An 18,012-nucleotide genomic window follows, 5' to 3' on the forward strand; every position below is an offset into this window, starting at 1 on the left:
AAATAGTGGGAAGGGCCAAAATTGGGATCTGCGGCGGGTGGTCAGGCGTCATAGGGGTTCATCCCTGTGTTTTGGGAGGGGGGGGGGGGAAAAGAGAGGAGGAGTGAGGGGCTTCGCGTCTGCAGGGTCCACAAGCCACCCTCCAATATTGTTTATACCTATAACAGGGGAAACTACAGCTGTTGCCGGTCTGCCCTAATAATCTCTTCCAGGACACGGCCTTGTTCTTCGTTATCTGCTGAAGGTCAATTTAACTCCCTTTGTCTCTGTACAGCCCCTAGCTGTACTGCTGAAGACCAATAAGGAATCGGCGTTGTTAGTTATATGAGCACTTCACTTTTCGATTTAATAGTTGCTTTTATAGGGGGGGTGGGTGTTGTTCTTGGGTTTTTACAATGGTTATTCTGTTAATATTGTTTTGTTGTTTATATTTTGTGAAAACCTTAATAAAATTATTTTTTAAAAATAAAAAAATATGAGCACTTCACAGCTGCAGGTTGCGTTTGTTGCTTGCTACTGTTTGTGGCTGCAAATGCCAGGAGGCTGCTATTGCTGTTTTGTTCCTTTTCTGTCGCCGTAAAGAAGGGCAATTTTTCTCAACGATGCCAAAGAAGATGCTGTGGGTTCTGGTGCGTGAGATTGTTCCAAATAGGCCACCTGATGGCACCGTTGAAGAAATGCTTTCGCAGATTGCTGATGCTTTTGTTGCTGGTGTGGTGAGTGCCGCCTGTAACTGGCACATCACCATGGGTTAGACATGCTGGAAGGCCAGGATGTTCAACTCCACATTGAGCTCCAGGGGAATATGTGGTTGCCAAGATTTGGTTCCCGTGAGATTGGGCCATGTTGGGGGGGAGATTGCACAGCTGTGGCTCCCGAATGGCACTGATACGTGGAACAAGTCACATATTGATGGACAGATCATTTCTATGACAAAGTTCTGGGCATGATAACACATTCTCAGTCCTATCCCCCCATTTCTGTTGAGGAACCTGCAAGAGGTGACGCGGTGTATTTTATTCTTTTTGTGAAAATGAGCTGAAATAGCTTTGTATTTGTACCAATCTGGAATGTTAATGTTTCCTTGTTGTTTAATGGTTAGTATGATATGTAGAATGTTACATTGTTGATTTTCAAATCTTTGTTACTGTTGACCATTTAATAAACAAAATATTCTCAAATGATGTTGCAGGTTGTGTTTGCTGCTTGTGGCTGCAAATGCCTGGAGGCTGCTTTTGCTGCTTCCTTCATTTTTTTGTGGCCTGGAGTGAAGAAAGAGAAAATGGGAAGATGATCTGCTTCCTGGGCTGGAGAAGAGGAAGGGAACACTTTCTCTCTTCTGGAATGCAATGTGTTGGTTCGATTTTGCACATGCTGAGGGGTCTATGGCTGGGAGCTTGAAGAGGGAGAGAGAGGCAGATTGGTATGAATGAGCGGTGTTTGCTGCTTGCAGCTGCCTGGAGGCTGTATTAGAACAGTACAGCACAGAACAGGCCCTTCGACCCTCGGTGTTGTGCCGAGCAATGATCACCCTGCTCAAACCCACGTATCCACCCTATACCCGTAACCCAACAACCCCCCCTTAACCTTACTTTTTAGGACACTACGGGCAATTTAGCATGGCCAATCCACCTAACCCGCACATCTTTGGACTGTGGGAGGAAACCGGAGCACCCGGAGGAAACCCACGCACACACGTGGAGGACGTGCAGACTCCGCACAGACAGTGACCCAGCCGGGAATCGAACCTGGGACCCTGGAGCTGTGAAGCATTTATGCTAACCACCATGCTACCGTGCTGCCCAAATGTTTGTTTGCTTGCTGCAAATGTTTGTTTGCTGCCGCCTCTTTGCTTTTGCAGCCTGGAGTAAAGACAGGGAGGGTGGTAAGATGACCTGCTACCTGGGCTGGAGAAGGGGAAAGTGACCTCTTTCTCTCTTCTGGCGTGCTCTGTGGTTGGTGCGCGTTTTCCCTGCTGAGGAGTCTAATGCTGGGAGCATCAGGAGTTGAGAGAGAGAGAGATGGATTGATCCAAATGAGCAATTCAATGAAGGTGCTGAAGAAATGCTTTTGCACATTCCTCGTGATTTTATTGTGAGTGTAGTGAATGCTGCATGTCGACTAACACGTCGCGGCGAGTTCAGCACGCTGGATGTCAAGACTGTTTTGCTGCACCTTGAATGGCAGTGAATACGGAACGTTGTTTCCGATAAAATTAAGCCACATAAGGAGGCCAGTACAATGGAGGCTCATGGACAGTGACTGATAAGTAAAATGACCGAACAGCAAAGATCCTCCATATTGATGAGGACCTGCAATCCTGGATCAGGGGAGGGCACCTGAGCATGGTCTCCCTAGTGTTCCCTGCAGGGGTTTGGGGTCTGGAATCTATGGGCTCCTACCATGGCCAGGGGTTAGTGTGCAGATCAAGGTTTTCTATCACAACTAGCTCGGTGGATGGTACTGAGAGAAGGCTGGACATACAAGGGTGGGGGAGGTGAGATACCCAGGCCCAAACTGATTGTCAGTCTCTCTCTTTCTCCAATTCCTTACAGGTACCAAAATGGATGGTTTTGTCGACCCCACAGCGGCAGCCCTCGCCGTGCTGGTGGCAGTCCACACGGCCAGACACCAGAGATGGCAGCTGCGCTGACGCAGGCTGAAGGCGGCACCCTACGTACAGGGGGATGTCGTACACCCCACAGACGCGGCCGCCCATCAGGCCGAGGAGGGACCCAGAGGGGGATGCCGGCAACAGCCAAGGCCTAAACGCGTCATTGGCCATACAAGGACATGACAGACAGCATGTGCCAGAGACTCAGTCTCAAAAAGGAGACGGTGCAGCACCTGTGCCCTGTCCTCGCGGACCTGGCCCCTGTGTAGCAAGAGGACACCCGCTTCCAGTGGCTGTGAAGGTCACCGCAGCCCTGAACGGTTATGACACCAGTTCATTCCAGGGGTCCAGCGGGTACTTGTGCAGAATTTCCCAAGCTACAGCCCACAAGTGCATCCATGAGGACACGGCTGCCCTGTACGCCCGGGAAGTTGACTATATTAACTTTGAGCTGGACCATGCCCATCAAGATGCCTGGGCAGCAGGCTTCTCCTCCATCGCCAGGATGCCACAGGTCCAGCAAGTAATAGATGGTACTCATGTCGCCGTGCACGCACTTGGGCATCAGGAAGAACCTTTCATTAACAGGAAGGGGTTCCACTCCCCGAATGTTCAACTTGTGTGCGACCAACACCTCTGGATCCTGTATGTATGTGCAGGCTTCCCAGCGAGCGTGGAAAGACAGCTACACTCTAGGGCAGGCACGGTAACATAGTGGTTAGCACTGTGGCTTCACAGCTCCAGGGTTCGATTCCGGCGTGGGTCACTGTCTGTGCGGAGTCTACCCGTTCTCCCCGTCTCTGCATGGGTTTCCTCTGGGTGCTCCGGCTTCTTCCACTATCCAAAGATATGCAGGTTAGGTGGATTGGCCAAGCTAAATTGTCCTTTGTGTCCAAAAAAAGGTTAGGTGGGGTTATGGGGATGGTGTGGGCTTAAATGGGGGTGCTCTTTCCAAGGGCAGGTGCAGATTCGATGGGCCGAATGGCCTCCTTCTGCACTGTGGACTCTATAACTATGACCACTCAGAGATCCCTGGCATTAAGAATCACCCCAAGATGATGGGTTGGCTCTTGAGGGATAAGGGATATTCGCTGAGGTCCTGGCTGATGATGCCAGTGCGGAGGCCAGAGACCGAGGCAAGGACCTAAAATAACAAAGCCCACTTTGCCACCCATATCGTCATTGCGCGGTGCATCGGCCTGCTCAGAATTCACTGTAACAGACCCCCCCCAGAGGGTCTCCTGCTTTGTAGTGGTCCCAGAGGGTCTCCTGCTTTGTAGTGGTCTACTGTGCACTCCACAACCTGGCACAGCAGCAGACAACCTACTGGAGCAGGAGGGGGGAGCCCAGACAAAAAGAGGGTCTGGAGAACAAGCCCAGGGAGGACCCATGGGAGCAGCCACAAGCCCAGGGAGGACCCACGGGAGCAGCCAGAGAATGGAGGACAGGCGGCGGCAAAGGTCCTGTATGCCGGGAGGGCAAGGGAAGCCCACATCCTCGCCCGCTTCTCATACGAGGCTTTGTCCATCAGCTCACTCTCTTTTCTCCCCTCCGCCCCTATCACCATCTTTTACGCCCATTCCTGGACTCTCCCATCTCATCCCATCTCACCCCCCCCCCCCCACCCACCCCAACTACCCTGTTGCACCCTCCAAGGGTCTGTGTAACATTGTCCCAGGGTGATGGGCCTGTGTGGGCACTTTCACCGTGTCAATATACAAGAGGGTAATCTCTGGTGCTCCTCAGTTTATGCCAAAGACGGACTCCTGTCTTTCTGCTGACAGTGCGCTCACACCCATCCTCTCAACGGGGTCTGCATCGGAGGCTCTTAATCTTGGACCACTGGGTGTCGGGGGGTGGAGATGCGACAGGCCCGCTGTGGAGAATAATGTGGCAGAGGCTTCACATGCATCAGGTGTTACATGTTTAATGGTGAACATTTGGAACTTCCATTGCCCCGAGCTACAGATACTGCCCCCGCCTCCGTGCCCACTGAATGATTCTCAATCTTCTTGATCTTTCTTGCTCGACCACTATGTATAGGTGTGTCCCCAGGATTCACATCAGAGATGGAGGCAGCCTGCTGCTTTTCACGTCCTATGGCCTTTGATGTCCTTGGCAGACATCCTCTGGAGGGCCTGGAACAAGAGGGCCCCAGCGCCGCTGGACACGACCACTCAAGGCACAGACATAGTGCTCCAGGCTTTCCACTGCTGTTGCCAACCTAGCAGTGTTGGCCTCAGTGCCACACATTGCAGGGGCCATCTCCTGCGCCTATAGTCTTTGGGACTCCTCCATCGGCTATAGATCCACCGGAGTGTCATTGACATCCCCTCCTCAATCTCCACCTGACGTGCAACAGCATCTGTGTGGTGCTCACCAGATTGTGCCCCAGAAGCTTGTCCGCTAGTGTTGCCCGCAGAGGTGTGTGTCACTGAGCTGGTGGAAGGTGGGGATGACAGCTGTGACTCCTCAATGATGGTCTCCTTGGCGTTCTCCTCCGGGGTGTTCTCTAATGAACATGTGGTCAGTGAGAGGGAAGGATAGTTTTGACTGACAATAGAATAATAATCTTTATTGTCACAAGTAGACTTACATTAACACTGCAATGAAGTTACTGTGAAAAGCCCCTAGTCACCACATTCAGGCGCCTGTTCGGGTACAGAAGAGAGAATTCAGAATGTCCAAATTACCTAAAGGACGTCTTTCGGGACTTGTGGGAGGAAACCGGGGCACCCGGAGGAAATCCACGCAGACAGGGGTAGAATGTGTAGACTCCGCACAGACAGTGACCCAAGCTGGGAATCGAACCTTGGACCCTGGAGCTGTGAAGCTGTAGTGCTAACCACTTTGCTGCCATGCAAAACTCACTTGAGACATGTCATCTGGGTGATGGGGCAGCGTTTCCTCACCTCTGCAGCGCAGGCCAACCTCGCTGTCGGTCAACCCAGAGATCTCCAGGGCAGTTCCTCAAGGGGGTGAGGACTCCGATATTCGGAACTCCACTGCCTGTCTGGGCTCCTTCACTCCTATTATGGGCTAACTTCCCCTGCGGGGACAGAGAGGGGGCATTGTGAGCCATGCACTTAATGCATCTGGGGGAGTCTATGGCAGGTGGCATGTGTGGGCACCGCACCTGGACATGGAGGTGATGTGCTGATGGGTGTCAGGGTGTGCTGGGGCACAAGGGCAGTGATCGAATGCGGGAAGGGTATGAGGTGGCTGTTGACTTGTTGGGTTTGGGGGAGGGGGGTTGGGGTCAGAGATTAGGAGGATAGCAGGCATACTTATGCCGGGGGTCGGTGTTCACTTAACCCTGCACTTCAGTGGAGGTTGTTGGTCTTCTTCCTGCACTTTATGGCAGTCCTCCTGGTCACGCTGCCCAACCTGATCGATGCTGCCACTGTCTCCCAGGCGGCATTGGCAACCCTGCTGCTTGTTCTCTGGCTCCCTCTGGTGAACAGGATGTCCTGTCACGCCTCCACAGTGTCCAGACGAATGGCCAGGTTGGCATCCCCGCAGCGTGGACCAAGTCTGCGTGGTGCCATGCTCCTGTGCTGACTGGGAGAGAGTTATGAGGGAGCATTTAAAAGTAGCTCCCCCTAATTAGCGAGGAGCTGCTGGGCGAAAGTCTGGTGCATCAGCTGGCGAGACAGCCGGTACCGGCGTGAAGCTCACTGGGGCGCATCTTTGGCCCACTGACTGCAATCTTGCCATCGCAGCTGTCAGGAAACACGCAGGAAATCGCTCTCAAAGTGACACCCGGAACGTTTTTCGTTAAATCGCACCCTATGATATAGACATGGAACACAAGAGTCACAGCAGACTTACTATTTCAGCTTTAACCAGCGATAAATGTCATTTTATGCCATTGGCAGTGTTTAATAGGCATTTAGAGAGACCACATTCAGCTTTCAAGTTAACCATGGGGTAATAAACAGAGACAGTTCCAAACGTATCCCAGTCCTATCAAGTTGGGAATGGCGGTGGGCACACCAACAACTCTTCTACTTCTTTATTGATGTGTCAAGTAAAATTGGAAAGAGGAGGCTGAAAATGGCTTTTCTAAACAAATGTATTTATAATTGTATTTGTAAAATACATTTATACAGACAAGTACATTTCCCCATGTGAAACACATTCTGTTGCTAAAGTGGGGGTTTTTATTTTTCTAAGTTTGTATTAATGAGAGTTGCTTCATGTCATGTTTGTGGATATTTTAATTTCATTTTTCTTCCAAAGGGATAGGAGGCTGTAGTAACTTGGCTTCAACAGTTAGGTACAATGAACATGTATTTGCACAACATGCTAGTTACAGTGTAGTGCAGCCAAGATGCTGCACGTTTGCCTTCTGGATCGAATTGAGCAAAAGGCCTACACTCGAGTGATCCCACGCGAGAGGTACCGATTGGACAAGTGGGTCACATGATCCTTCAGAAGATCACTTCTTAAAGGGGCCAGCCCCTTCCAAGTTCATTAGTATACAGAATAATAGTTGACATATACAGTTCCCCATAATTTTCAATAATGAATATTTTTTAATCGATCCATCAAAATCTCAGTCTCTGTTGGCTTTCTTTTGCTCGTGCAACTCCCCTGACTGGGATGCTTCTGTTGGGGTACTTTTCAGGAGAAACTGCCACACTAGGTCTCTCTTCTGATGCTTCAACCTCTGCCTGTCACAGGCCGATTGGAAGTTTCACTGCTCTCTCATTCATGCAGATGGTCCACATGTTTCTTCAAAATCCTGTCCTGTACTCACTTCATAAAATAACAGTCCTGTCTTGGCCACAAAATTCCTGGAACCCAGCCTGAGTTACATCTGCAATTTCCCACAAACGGAGTCAACCATTTTGAACGATCTTGCATCTAAAGAACATAAGAACTAGGAGCAGAAGTAGACCGTCCGGCCCTTCGAGCCTACTCCGCCATTCTATAAGATCACGGCTGTCTCCCAGACGACCTTTTCGTGGTCTCAGAACCACTTACCCGCATTCTCGCCATATCCAGTAATTCCTTTATTTTTCAAAAAAACATCTACCCTATCTTTAAATATATTCAATGAAGTAGCATCTACTACTCCTTTCGGTAGGGAATTCCATACTTTGATCACCCTCTGAGTGAAGAAGGTCCTCCTTGATTCAGTCCTAAATCTGCTCCCCCTAATCTTGAGGCTATGCCCTCTTGTCCTACTTTCACCTACCAGTGGAAACATCCTTTCTACTTCTATCTTATATATTCCCTTCAAAATTTTATATGTTTCTATTAGATCCCCCTCAACCTTCTGAATTCCAGTGAATATAATCCCAATCTACTCAGCCTCTCCTCATAATCCCCTCAACTCCGGAATCAGCCTAGTGAACCTCCTCTGCACCCCTTCTAGTGCCAGCACATCCTTTCTCAAGTGTGGAGACCAAAACTGCACACAGTACTCCAGGTGTGGCCTTACCAGCACCTTGCACAAGTGCAACATTACCTCTCTACTTTTAAACTCAATCCCCTTCGCAATGAAGGACAAAATTCCATTTGCCTTCCTAATTACTTGTTACACCTGCAGACCAACCTTCTGTGACTCATACACAAATACACCCAGGTCCCTCTGCATAGCAGCATGCTGCAGCTTTTTACCATTTAAGTAATAATCCGTTCTATTGTTACTTCTACCAAAATGCATGACTTCACACTTATTGACATTATACTCCATCTGCCAGACCTTTGCCCACTCATTCAATTAGTCAATGTTCCTCTGTAAGGTTTTACAGTCCTCAGTTCACTGTGCTCTGCCACACACCTTCGTGTCATCTGCAAACTTGGATACCTTACACGTAGTTCCCAACTCCAAATCGTCTATGTAAATTGTAAATAATTGTGGTCCCAACACCGATCCCTGAGGCACACCACTCGTCACTGATTGCCAGCCAGAATAGCACTCATTTATTCCCACTCTTTGTTTCCTGTTAGACAACCAATCCTCTAGCCATGCTCGTACTCTACCCTTAACACCATGCATCCTTATCTTATGCAGCAGCCTCTTGTGCGGTACCTTGTCAAAAGCCTTTTGGAAATCTAGGTACACCACATCCACTGGGTCCCCTTTGTCTACCTTGCTCGAAATGTCTTCATAGAATTCCAAGAATTCTACATAGAACTCCAATTCTTCATAGAACTCCAATCTTTAGTTGAATCATGTAATCCTCTATCTTGCCTCTAACCTCCCCGCTAAATTAGGAAACACCAGGCTTAGCCTGGTCCTTAAACGTCTACCCATCAATAGTTCTACTGGAGATACACCTGTCGTCGAGTGCAGGGTGATCCTGTGCGCCAAGATGAACCAAGCTATTTTTGTTTCCAAAGATACAGCTGATTGTTTCTTTAAGCCGGCCTTGTAAGGTTGGATTGCCCACTCAACCAATCCATTGGACGAGGGATGATGTGTTCTGGTGTGTTTTATCCCATTTGAAGACATGAAATTCAATGCTTGTAGATCCCATTCCATTGTCTGATACAAGCATTTCAGGTAATCCATGGAGGGCGAAACACGGGCTAAGCTTCTCAACTGTGGCATGTGCACTTGTGCAATTAATACTTCCAACCATTTGGAATGAACGTCTATCAATCGTAGAAACATCTTGCCAAAAGTGGTCCTACATAATCTATGTGGACCCGTATGCATGGTCAACCTGGCCATTCCCAAGGGAACAAAAAGGGGCTGTAGCAGGTAGCTTATGCTGTAACTGGCACTGAAACCAATGCTTCACTAATCTCTCATATCGGCCTCGATGCCTGGCCACCAAACATAGCTTCTGGAAAGCATCATTTTTGACACGCCGGGTGAACACGATGCAACTCTGCACAGGGACAATTACTCTCACTCCCCATATGATGCTGCCATCTTCACAGCTTAGCTCTTCTTTCCTGGTGCGATATGGCTTTATATCTTCGGAAATCCTCTCATTCTGCCAACCTACTAATATTTTGTGCCTTATCTTTGATAACAGCGGGTCTCTGCTGGTCCATAATTTTATTTGCAAAGTATCGAGCAAGTTCATGACCATCGTGATTTCTTGCAGCACTGAGGGGAGTGGTGTACTCTCTGGCAGTGGAAGGCGACCAAGGGTGTCAGCATTGGCTGTGTCCCTGGTCGGCATTCAAATGTATCTTCATAGGCTGACAAGATCAATGCCCACGCTGAATCCTAGCTGATGCAATTGGCGGGATAGCCTCGTCCTCCTTGAACTGGTGAAACTTTTTTCACTCCACACACAATAGGTGGTCCCTCTTTTTCTGTCTGTGAATAGGTTTTCCCAACTCCTGAAAGGGTTCTTGACATGTATGCAATAGATTTCTCAGACCCATCAGTCATTGTGCAAGATAAAATTGCCCCAACGCTGTATGGGGAAGCATCACAGATTAACACGACCTTCTTGGGATGGGTCAAAATGTACCAGTAGGCAAGATGAATTAAATAGTTGCTCGACCTTATCAAATGCTTCTATTTGTGGTGCTTTCCAGAACCATCCTGATGTTTCTTCAGTAGGATGTATAAAGGAGAGCATAGTGTTGACGGATTTGGAAGGAAACACCCGTAATAATTAACATCGTCAGGAATGATTTGAGCTCGGAGGTGTTCTTATGGGCCGGTGCGTCCTTTATTGCCTTTATTTTGTCCTGCATAGGAAATAATCCTGAGCATCCACACGGTAACAGGGGTAAGCTACTTCACAGGCCTGAAAAGTGCATTTCTCTTTTTAGGCATATTCCCGCCTCCTGAAATCTTCTCAGTACTTCTTTCTAGATGAGCCAAGTGTTCTTCTTTGGTTGCACCAGTAATCGGTACATCACTCCAATATACGACGACATGCACAAGCCCTGTAATAAACTTTCCATGGTTCTTTGAACTATGGCGCAAGCTGATAAAACGCCGAAGGAAAAGTGTGTAATCTGACATAATCCCTTATGGGTGTTGATAGTCAGGTAGCTCTGGAAGCATCATCTAACTCAACTGTTGAATTGCATGGCTCATATCCAATTTCGTAGACGAGTGTCCTCCAGCCAGTCTTGCATTTAAATCCTCTATCTTTGGAGTAGGATATCTGTCCAGCTTTGCTGCTTGGTTTATTGTTCATTTATAGAAAACACAGATGTAGACTGTTTTACACAGTTTTACCACAGGCAAGATGGGGGCTGCCCATTCTGCCAACTGGACTGGCTGGATGACGCGCAGTTCTTCAAGCCTTTTCAGCTCGGACTCGATCTCCAACAAGCAGAAGGCTCTGTTCTAGCCCTTAAAGTTTTGGGGCGGCTCCTGGGTCTATATGAATTTTTACCTTTAAGCCTTTAGATTTTCCAAGACGCCCTGATACTTCTAAAGCACGTCATGTAGATCCCCTTCCTTAATTCTAAAAATCTCCAACCAGTTGAATTTAATTTCTTGGAATCAGTCATGGCCCAAGACTTGGTCCTTGCCCAGAAGCCATGGTTAGTGGAAGTTGCTTTTAAAATTAAAAAAAAATTATTTAGAGTAAACAATTATTTTTTTCCAATTAACGGACAGTTTAGCATGGCCATAACCTGCACATTTTTGGGTTGTGGGGGCAAAACCCACGCAGACATGAGGAGAATGTGCAAACTCCACACGGACAGTGACCCAGGGCCGGGATTCGAACCAGAGTCCTCAGCACCATTGGCAGCAGTGCTAACCACTGTGCCATGTGCCGCCCCAAAGATTAATGGAAGCTGGGTAGATTGCCACCCATAGTTCACAGGCGTTTCAGCCCTCCCTACTATCTTAATGGCCTCCTTTGCGTAGGTAGCCAATCCAGCTGATGTGTTCTGCAGCCTGAACACTTTCTCGAAGATATCTGTAAGTTTGCTCCCCTACTACGTTAGCAGCTGCTTCAGAGTCCACTTCCATTCTTAATGGTCTGCTATTGACCAATAACACCATTGTAATGGAGGCTGTTTTCATGTTATTCATCTGAAGAACATTCCGATCACTGAGAAAAATCTTCAACGCTATGTACTGATGCTGAACTGTTCATTCTATTGCTACTAGACAGGTTCTGCTTACTCTTGCATCTGTTCCTCAAATGGCCCTTCCGGTGGTACACAAAGCATTCCGCTTCTTTGTCTCTGCAAATCGCCGGGGATTGATTTCCCCCACTATGCTTCCATTGACTCCAAGGGTAAATATCTTGCGCCATCAATGTTACCCTTCTTTTGATCACCAACAAGCAAACCACCAAGGCCTAGCGAATTCAAAACATTATTTTACCCTTCATTTTAACATTAATTTAAAGATAACAGTCGCAGAACATAATTTTTAAAACCTCATAATTGTAACAGCTTCCTCTTCCAGGTCCTGCTAACATACAAATCCATGCAGGACATTGCAAGTCAACTCTCACTAATGAACGCAAAAAAACACAGAAGCTAGAAATCTGGGATGCAGAGGGAAAATGCAGGAAATAATCAACAGCTCAGAAGAATCTGCAAAGACAATTAAGGTTTCAGGTCAAGGCTCTTTCATTTGAACCGGAAAATATTGAAGGTGTACTAGTTTTTTATCAAGTACAGAGGCAGGGAAAAGTGGAGAGAGAAGGAATGGACAAAGGGGATTTGTGATATGCTGGAAGGAATGAGGGGGAAAGGCAGGTGAGATTAAATGATAAACGGGGTGATGGTGCAAGGTGAGGGGGAGTGGCAATGGGACCTGTAAAGAAACAAAAGGACAATTCAAGAGGAACTGTAATGACAACAGCAGACCCATGACCAACAGTTGCTTATGAAAAAAATGGGAGTGGAGGTCATCATCTGAAATTATAACATTCGTCAAGACTGGAGTTGAAAGTTCCTGGTCAAAAGATGAGGAGCTATTCGTTGAACTTCACTGGATCAGCGTATAAGAAACAACTGGAAACTCCATCCCCTTTCCTTCCCTCTGAACTTGCGTAAAAACTGCTGCACCAGGAAGCTTTCCCTGTTCTGACAAAAGGTCATCGATCTGAAATACAACTCGTTTTTTCCTCTCTGCAGATGGTAGCTAACCAGCTGGCTATTTTGTTTTTCTCTTCCTTATCCTTTCTCTCAGGAAGTCCATTCTCAAATTCTCTCTCCAATTGGGCAGCACGGTGGCGCAGTGTTTAGCACTGCTGCCTCATGACGCCGAGGACCCGGATTCGAACCCGGCCCCGGGTCACTGTCCTGTGGAGTTTGGACATTCTCCTCATGTCTGCGTGATCTCACCCCACAACCTAAAAAGATGTGCAGGGCTGGTGAATTGGCCACGCTACATTGCCCATTAATTGAAAAAAAAATTGGGTGCACTAAAAACTCTCCATAATTGCTTCATCTGTGCCACTCGAGTGGCACTGTGGCGCAGTGGTTAGGACTGCTGCCTCACGGCACTCAGGATCCGGGTTCAATCCCGGCCCTGGGTCACTGTCCGTGTGGAGTTTGCACATTCTTCCCGTGTCTGCCTGGGTCTCACCTCCACAACCCAAAGATGTGGCAAGGTAAGATGCCCCTTAATTGGAAAAACAGATTTGAGTACTGGAAAAAAAAAATTTTCATCTGTGCCATTCCGAATCAGATTGGTAATATGGTGGCAAGTATCTGCTCCTTTTCCCATCCCCTTCTTCCAGTAAACGTCTGGATTCCACTTGTCCTTCTCTTTACAGCCACATAGTTCAGATTAGAAAATTAAGTGGTATGGGATTACAGGAATACACACATTCAATGTGTTGCTTCACCCATAAATTAAAAAGTACTGATACAATGGAGCAAAGATTGAGGAACACCAGAAGTCAGGAACAGCTGGGCTAAAAAAAATAGAAGACGTATATTGGAAGAGGGAGTGTGGCTATGGTATGAACGTGAAAATCAGATACACAAGAATGTCTTGGTAAGGAACTGTATGTATACCTCCAGTCCATGGTGGCACTGTGGTTAGCACTGCTGCCTCAAAGGTCCAGAGACCCGGGGTTCAATTTCAGCCTTGGGTGTGTGTGGAGTTTGTACTTTCTCCATGTGTTTGCATAGTTCCTCCGGGAGCTTCGATTTCCTCCCATCATCCAAAGATGTGCAGGTTAGGTGGATTGCCCATGCTAAATTGCCCCTTAGAATCCAAAAAGGTAGGCAGCACGGTGGCACAGTGGGTTAGCCCTGCTTCCTCATGGCGCCGAGGTCCCAGGTTTGATCCCGGCTCTGGGTCACTGTCCGTGTGGAGTTTGCACATTCTCCCCGTGTTTGCGTGGGTTTCGGCCTCACAACCCAAAGATGTGCAGGCTAGGTGTGTTGGCCACACTAAATTGCCCATTAATTAGAAAAAATTAATTGGATATTCTAAATTTAAAAAAGAATCTAAAAACGTTAGGTGGGGTTACTGGGTTGATGGGATAGGGTGAAGGTGTGAGCTTAAGTAGGGCGTTATTTCCATGGGCCAAATGGCCTCCTTCTGCACTGTTGATCCTATGATTTTACGATTACTCGTATGAAAAAAGAGCCGGATCCTCTCCTCACTGTTGGGAACCGAGAGTTTGGTCATTTCCAACATCGCAATCACAAGGCTGTCATATCCACTCGCTCCACAATATTTTTGTCGCCATGAGATGTGGGCAGGCAAGGTTCTGGTCTGCCAAATCTCAGATCAGGCCTGAGGCAGTCAGAGAAATATGTGGATGGCAAGGTTGGCTGCTCAGAAGGCCCGCCTTGTTTCTCTGGGATATTAGATACCGTCTCCATGGTTGTTAGGTCCCTAGTCACACCCCTCATGCCCTTTCCATTACATCTTCCACTATGCCCATGGATTCCCAATACCCACTCACCCAGTGTCCACTATGTCCCGAACAAATGAGGAGTCATAGTCAAGGCTTTGAAATTTTCATGAAACTGAGGAAATAACAAGCAAAGAGGCTTTGAAAATTTGTTGAAAAAAGCTTCTCATCTCTGCCGGGCAAAGTGGATTAAAACACTGTCCTTTTGCCAAAAGAGTTTGGTTGGCATCCGGCTTCGTACCGATGGGAGAGTCTCTATTTGACGTCTGTATAAGTTTGAAAATAAATTATTTGGGGATCATAACATGATGGAACTTCACATTCAGTTTAAATGCAAAACATTTGGAAACTCTGAAACCAGTGTCTTAAACTTAAATACACACCTCAACATCACAACTGCACTTGATAAGAGTATGGCAACAAGGAGAGCCTAGCAATAATCAAGTCATTGAGGGTCAGACCCGACATCCAGGAAAATTCACATGCACATAAGAAGCCACCTATTGCAAGCCCAAGGCATAACAAGAGTCCTTAAGGTAGTATACACAAGAATCCTTAAGCTAGTATGCTCCAACTAACATTCTTCAGCATGAACTTTCCCTTCATCATAAATTCAGCAGTAGGACAGTCTACAGATGACTCCACACTATTCACCCCCTTTTAATAATAAAGCAAACCATGCCAGCCTACTGCACATAAGGAATGAATACTCCTCTGTGGTTGGCAAATGGGCATTCCTCGGAAAAATCTTTGGAACAGATTCTAACTAGACTTGACAGTACAGTGAGGCAAGTGGCTACGTATTTCATTCCCAGAATTAACATCATGTTACACTATACCTCAAAGAAAACCATTTCATAATTAATTCAGATTTGTGCAGATCTCAGCTTTGCTACTTGTCAAAAAAACATCCTGAAACCTTTGGAAAATGAATAATTAAACATAACGTTACCTAAATGTTGGACAAATTCTTGCATGTGAAGATTGAGTGGGTGAATGACTGAGCCGCCAATCTCATACTGTAGACCATTGACAGTAACCGTAGCTAGACGGCCTCCAACAGTGCCCTTTTCATAGACATCGACTTTAACATTATGGCCAAACTCCCGTCTAAGGAAATAGGCAGCTGAAGATCCTCCAATTCCTGCACCTATTATAGCTGTGGAAGACAACAAAATAGGTAAATGCAATTCCAGTGTATTGCATCTAAATACTTATTTTGGCTATGGCAGTACTTTTAAGAATGTACTGAAACAAAATCACTTTATTCATTAGTGCATCAGATCAGCATCAGAAAAATTATCATCCTTATAGAAAACTTCGATAATAAAATGTACCAAAGTGGCACATCACATATCACAGGTTTGGCAAGGACTCGACAGACTATATGGCCTTTTCTCACTCCGGGTTTTCAATTTATGTACTGAATTTCAATTGACATTTTAGCATTGCGTAATATATTTTTCCAACTCTTAACAATAACAATAAAAGAGAGATTTGGCATTGCACCAAATTTACACAATTCCAATTATCTCAAGGTCGTGAACAAAACTGGCTTCACTCTGGACTTGGATGAATAAACAGTAAATCTAAAATCAAAATGAACCAGGAATTTATCCCATTTGCCATCCCACATTTGCCATACCAACAACAACGGCCATATAGAACTAATCTTGCCTCCAACGCAACATATCATTTTAAATATTCTTTCAAACCCTTCCTGTGGCTTCGAAACCTCGCTTGGAAATTTCCCTGCAGGTCTTCCAATTGTTTTTTTATGCATGAGGCAAAGATGATAATACACTTTCAATGCATAATCATCTGACTGCGGCAGGAATCAGAGAACATAAAATCCTAACAGTATCACAGCCACTAGTCAGGTCTTGGGATTCATAAACTCATTCAAATTACATCAAACGAGAAGCTTTCAAAATAGCATTAAGTCAGAAACTTTGATCAATTCCACATAGTCTCAGAAGGAAAAAAAAGTTAAACGAGGAAATAAGAATACTGGTCTGAAGTGTTATGCTCGTTTTGGGGCATATTTGCCATCCCTTATTCTTAAAAATTACAGGATACAATACATTATGCCAAGTCAATCTAATATAATGATGCATGGTATCCATTGCCTACATTTCTAATATATCGATTTTGCAAATGATAGGACCTTTCCTCATTTTTCGAGCATTCATGAAAATGCATATAATTTTTTGCCAGAGGGACGTTACTTGGTTATCAATAGATAGCAGGTTTAGTATCACTAGTATAGAGGTTACCACTCTCGGTATAACTTGGTACATTAAAGTAGCGCAGAGCCCTGTCAATCCAAGCTGGAACAATATGCAACATAAAACGTGTTACATACAGCTCCCGCAGTAAAAGCACTTCCCCAATCACAAATCTTACCTATTCTTTTAGGGGGCGCTTCTTCCTGATGGCATGGCGTGACTGCAAAGCTGATCAGTAACGTGAAGGTTAGGGCGGCAGCACCAGCCATTTCCGCACCGAGTCCAAAACTTCAGTCACCGGTGCGAAGCAGTGAGGAGGGCGCAGCAGCGAGGAGATGGCTGAGGCTGCCGAGCCGACATTGATACAGTGTCAACTCTCAGCACTGCTCCACCAAGGGCTCTGCAGGCGGCTGCTCCAAAACCCCGGAGCCGGATTACAAAACTCCCAACATCAGCGCTCTCGCCCCCCTCCTGAATTTTGGGCTTGGGCACTCCGCCTACCACCATGTTCACTTTGTCCAGAAATGACGAAGGGGATCGTTTCGCCGGTTTGCCAGGTTCGTCGGTGTCCCTTCAGCTCAGCTGTACATGATCTGGTCCATCGGATTCCTTGCACCATTTGCCGGGCTTTGCCGAATCCCGCACCATGGACCAAGACACGGGACTCGCTGAGAAAGGCCTTCCCTCTACAGGAAATCCAGGCTTGATCGTCCTGAGTCATTCATTTTCCATTGGTCAAACCATTTACATGTACAATACCCCAACAACCTTCTAATATTCACCCCGCTACCCCCCACCCCCCCCCCCCCCCCCCCCTCTTCAGTTTTGGTGATCTGCGACAAATAAACCAATAAATTATTTAAATAGATCTAGGTCTTCGAGAATCACCCACTTGTTCATCATTTATATATTCATGCAACAAGACCAAATTCATGGCAGATCAAAATGTAACATTTCCTTCATAACAGCTTTGAAGGAGTTTGCTCTCTCGATGGCAAGTCAAATTTGAACAACAGGCCTCAAACAGGCCTCTTGTTTGCATGTACAAATTTAAGTCTCCAGGAGTTTAAATCTGAAAAGTGTAACCATGAGGAACATAGGGAAATTTGCTCCAGAACAGGCCACACCCCTGGCCAAACTGTTCCAGTACAACTCCAACGCTGGCATCTATCCAGCACCAGTTTGAACTGGCCTCAGGAGCCAAGGTAAACCGCGGCAAGAGTGAGGCCATGTTGTTTGGGAACTGGGCCGACCGATCCTTTGTCCCCTTCACAGTCAGGTCAGATTACCTGAAGGTGCTGGGATATGGTTCGGGGATATGGTTCGGAGCGGCTGGGGCATGCACCAAAAACTGGGAGGAACGCATTGCTAAAGCAAAACAGAAACTGGGCTGGTG

The 18,012-nt window shown here is 46.8% G+C and overlaps 1 protein-coding gene across 1 annotated transcript in view; it reads right to left on the minus strand.

Moving 5' to 3' along the window:
* The window catches only part of LOC119965154 (prenylcysteine oxidase-like), a 43,732-nt gene extending 26,504 nt beyond the window's left edge, over positions 1-17,228 (minus strand). Inside the window, exons 1-2 of the mRNA XM_038795501.1 lie at positions 16,795-17,228; positions 15,341-15,547 (exon numbers count right to left, since the gene is read on the minus strand). Coding sequence (XP_038651429.1) covers positions 15,341-15,547; positions 16,795-16,885 — 298 coding nt within the window. The 5' untranslated portion in view covers positions 16,886-17,228. The remainder of the gene's footprint in view (positions 1-15,340; positions 15,548-16,794) is intronic.
* Positions 17,229-18,012: the final 784 nt, after the last annotated feature.

Source organism: Scyliorhinus canicula, chromosome 4 (genome assembly GCF_902713615.1).
Source record: "Scyliorhinus canicula chromosome 4, sScyCan1.1, whole genome shotgun sequence".
NCBI classification, from domain to species: Eukaryota; Metazoa; Chordata; class Chondrichthyes; order Carcharhiniformes; family Scyliorhinidae; genus Scyliorhinus; species Scyliorhinus canicula.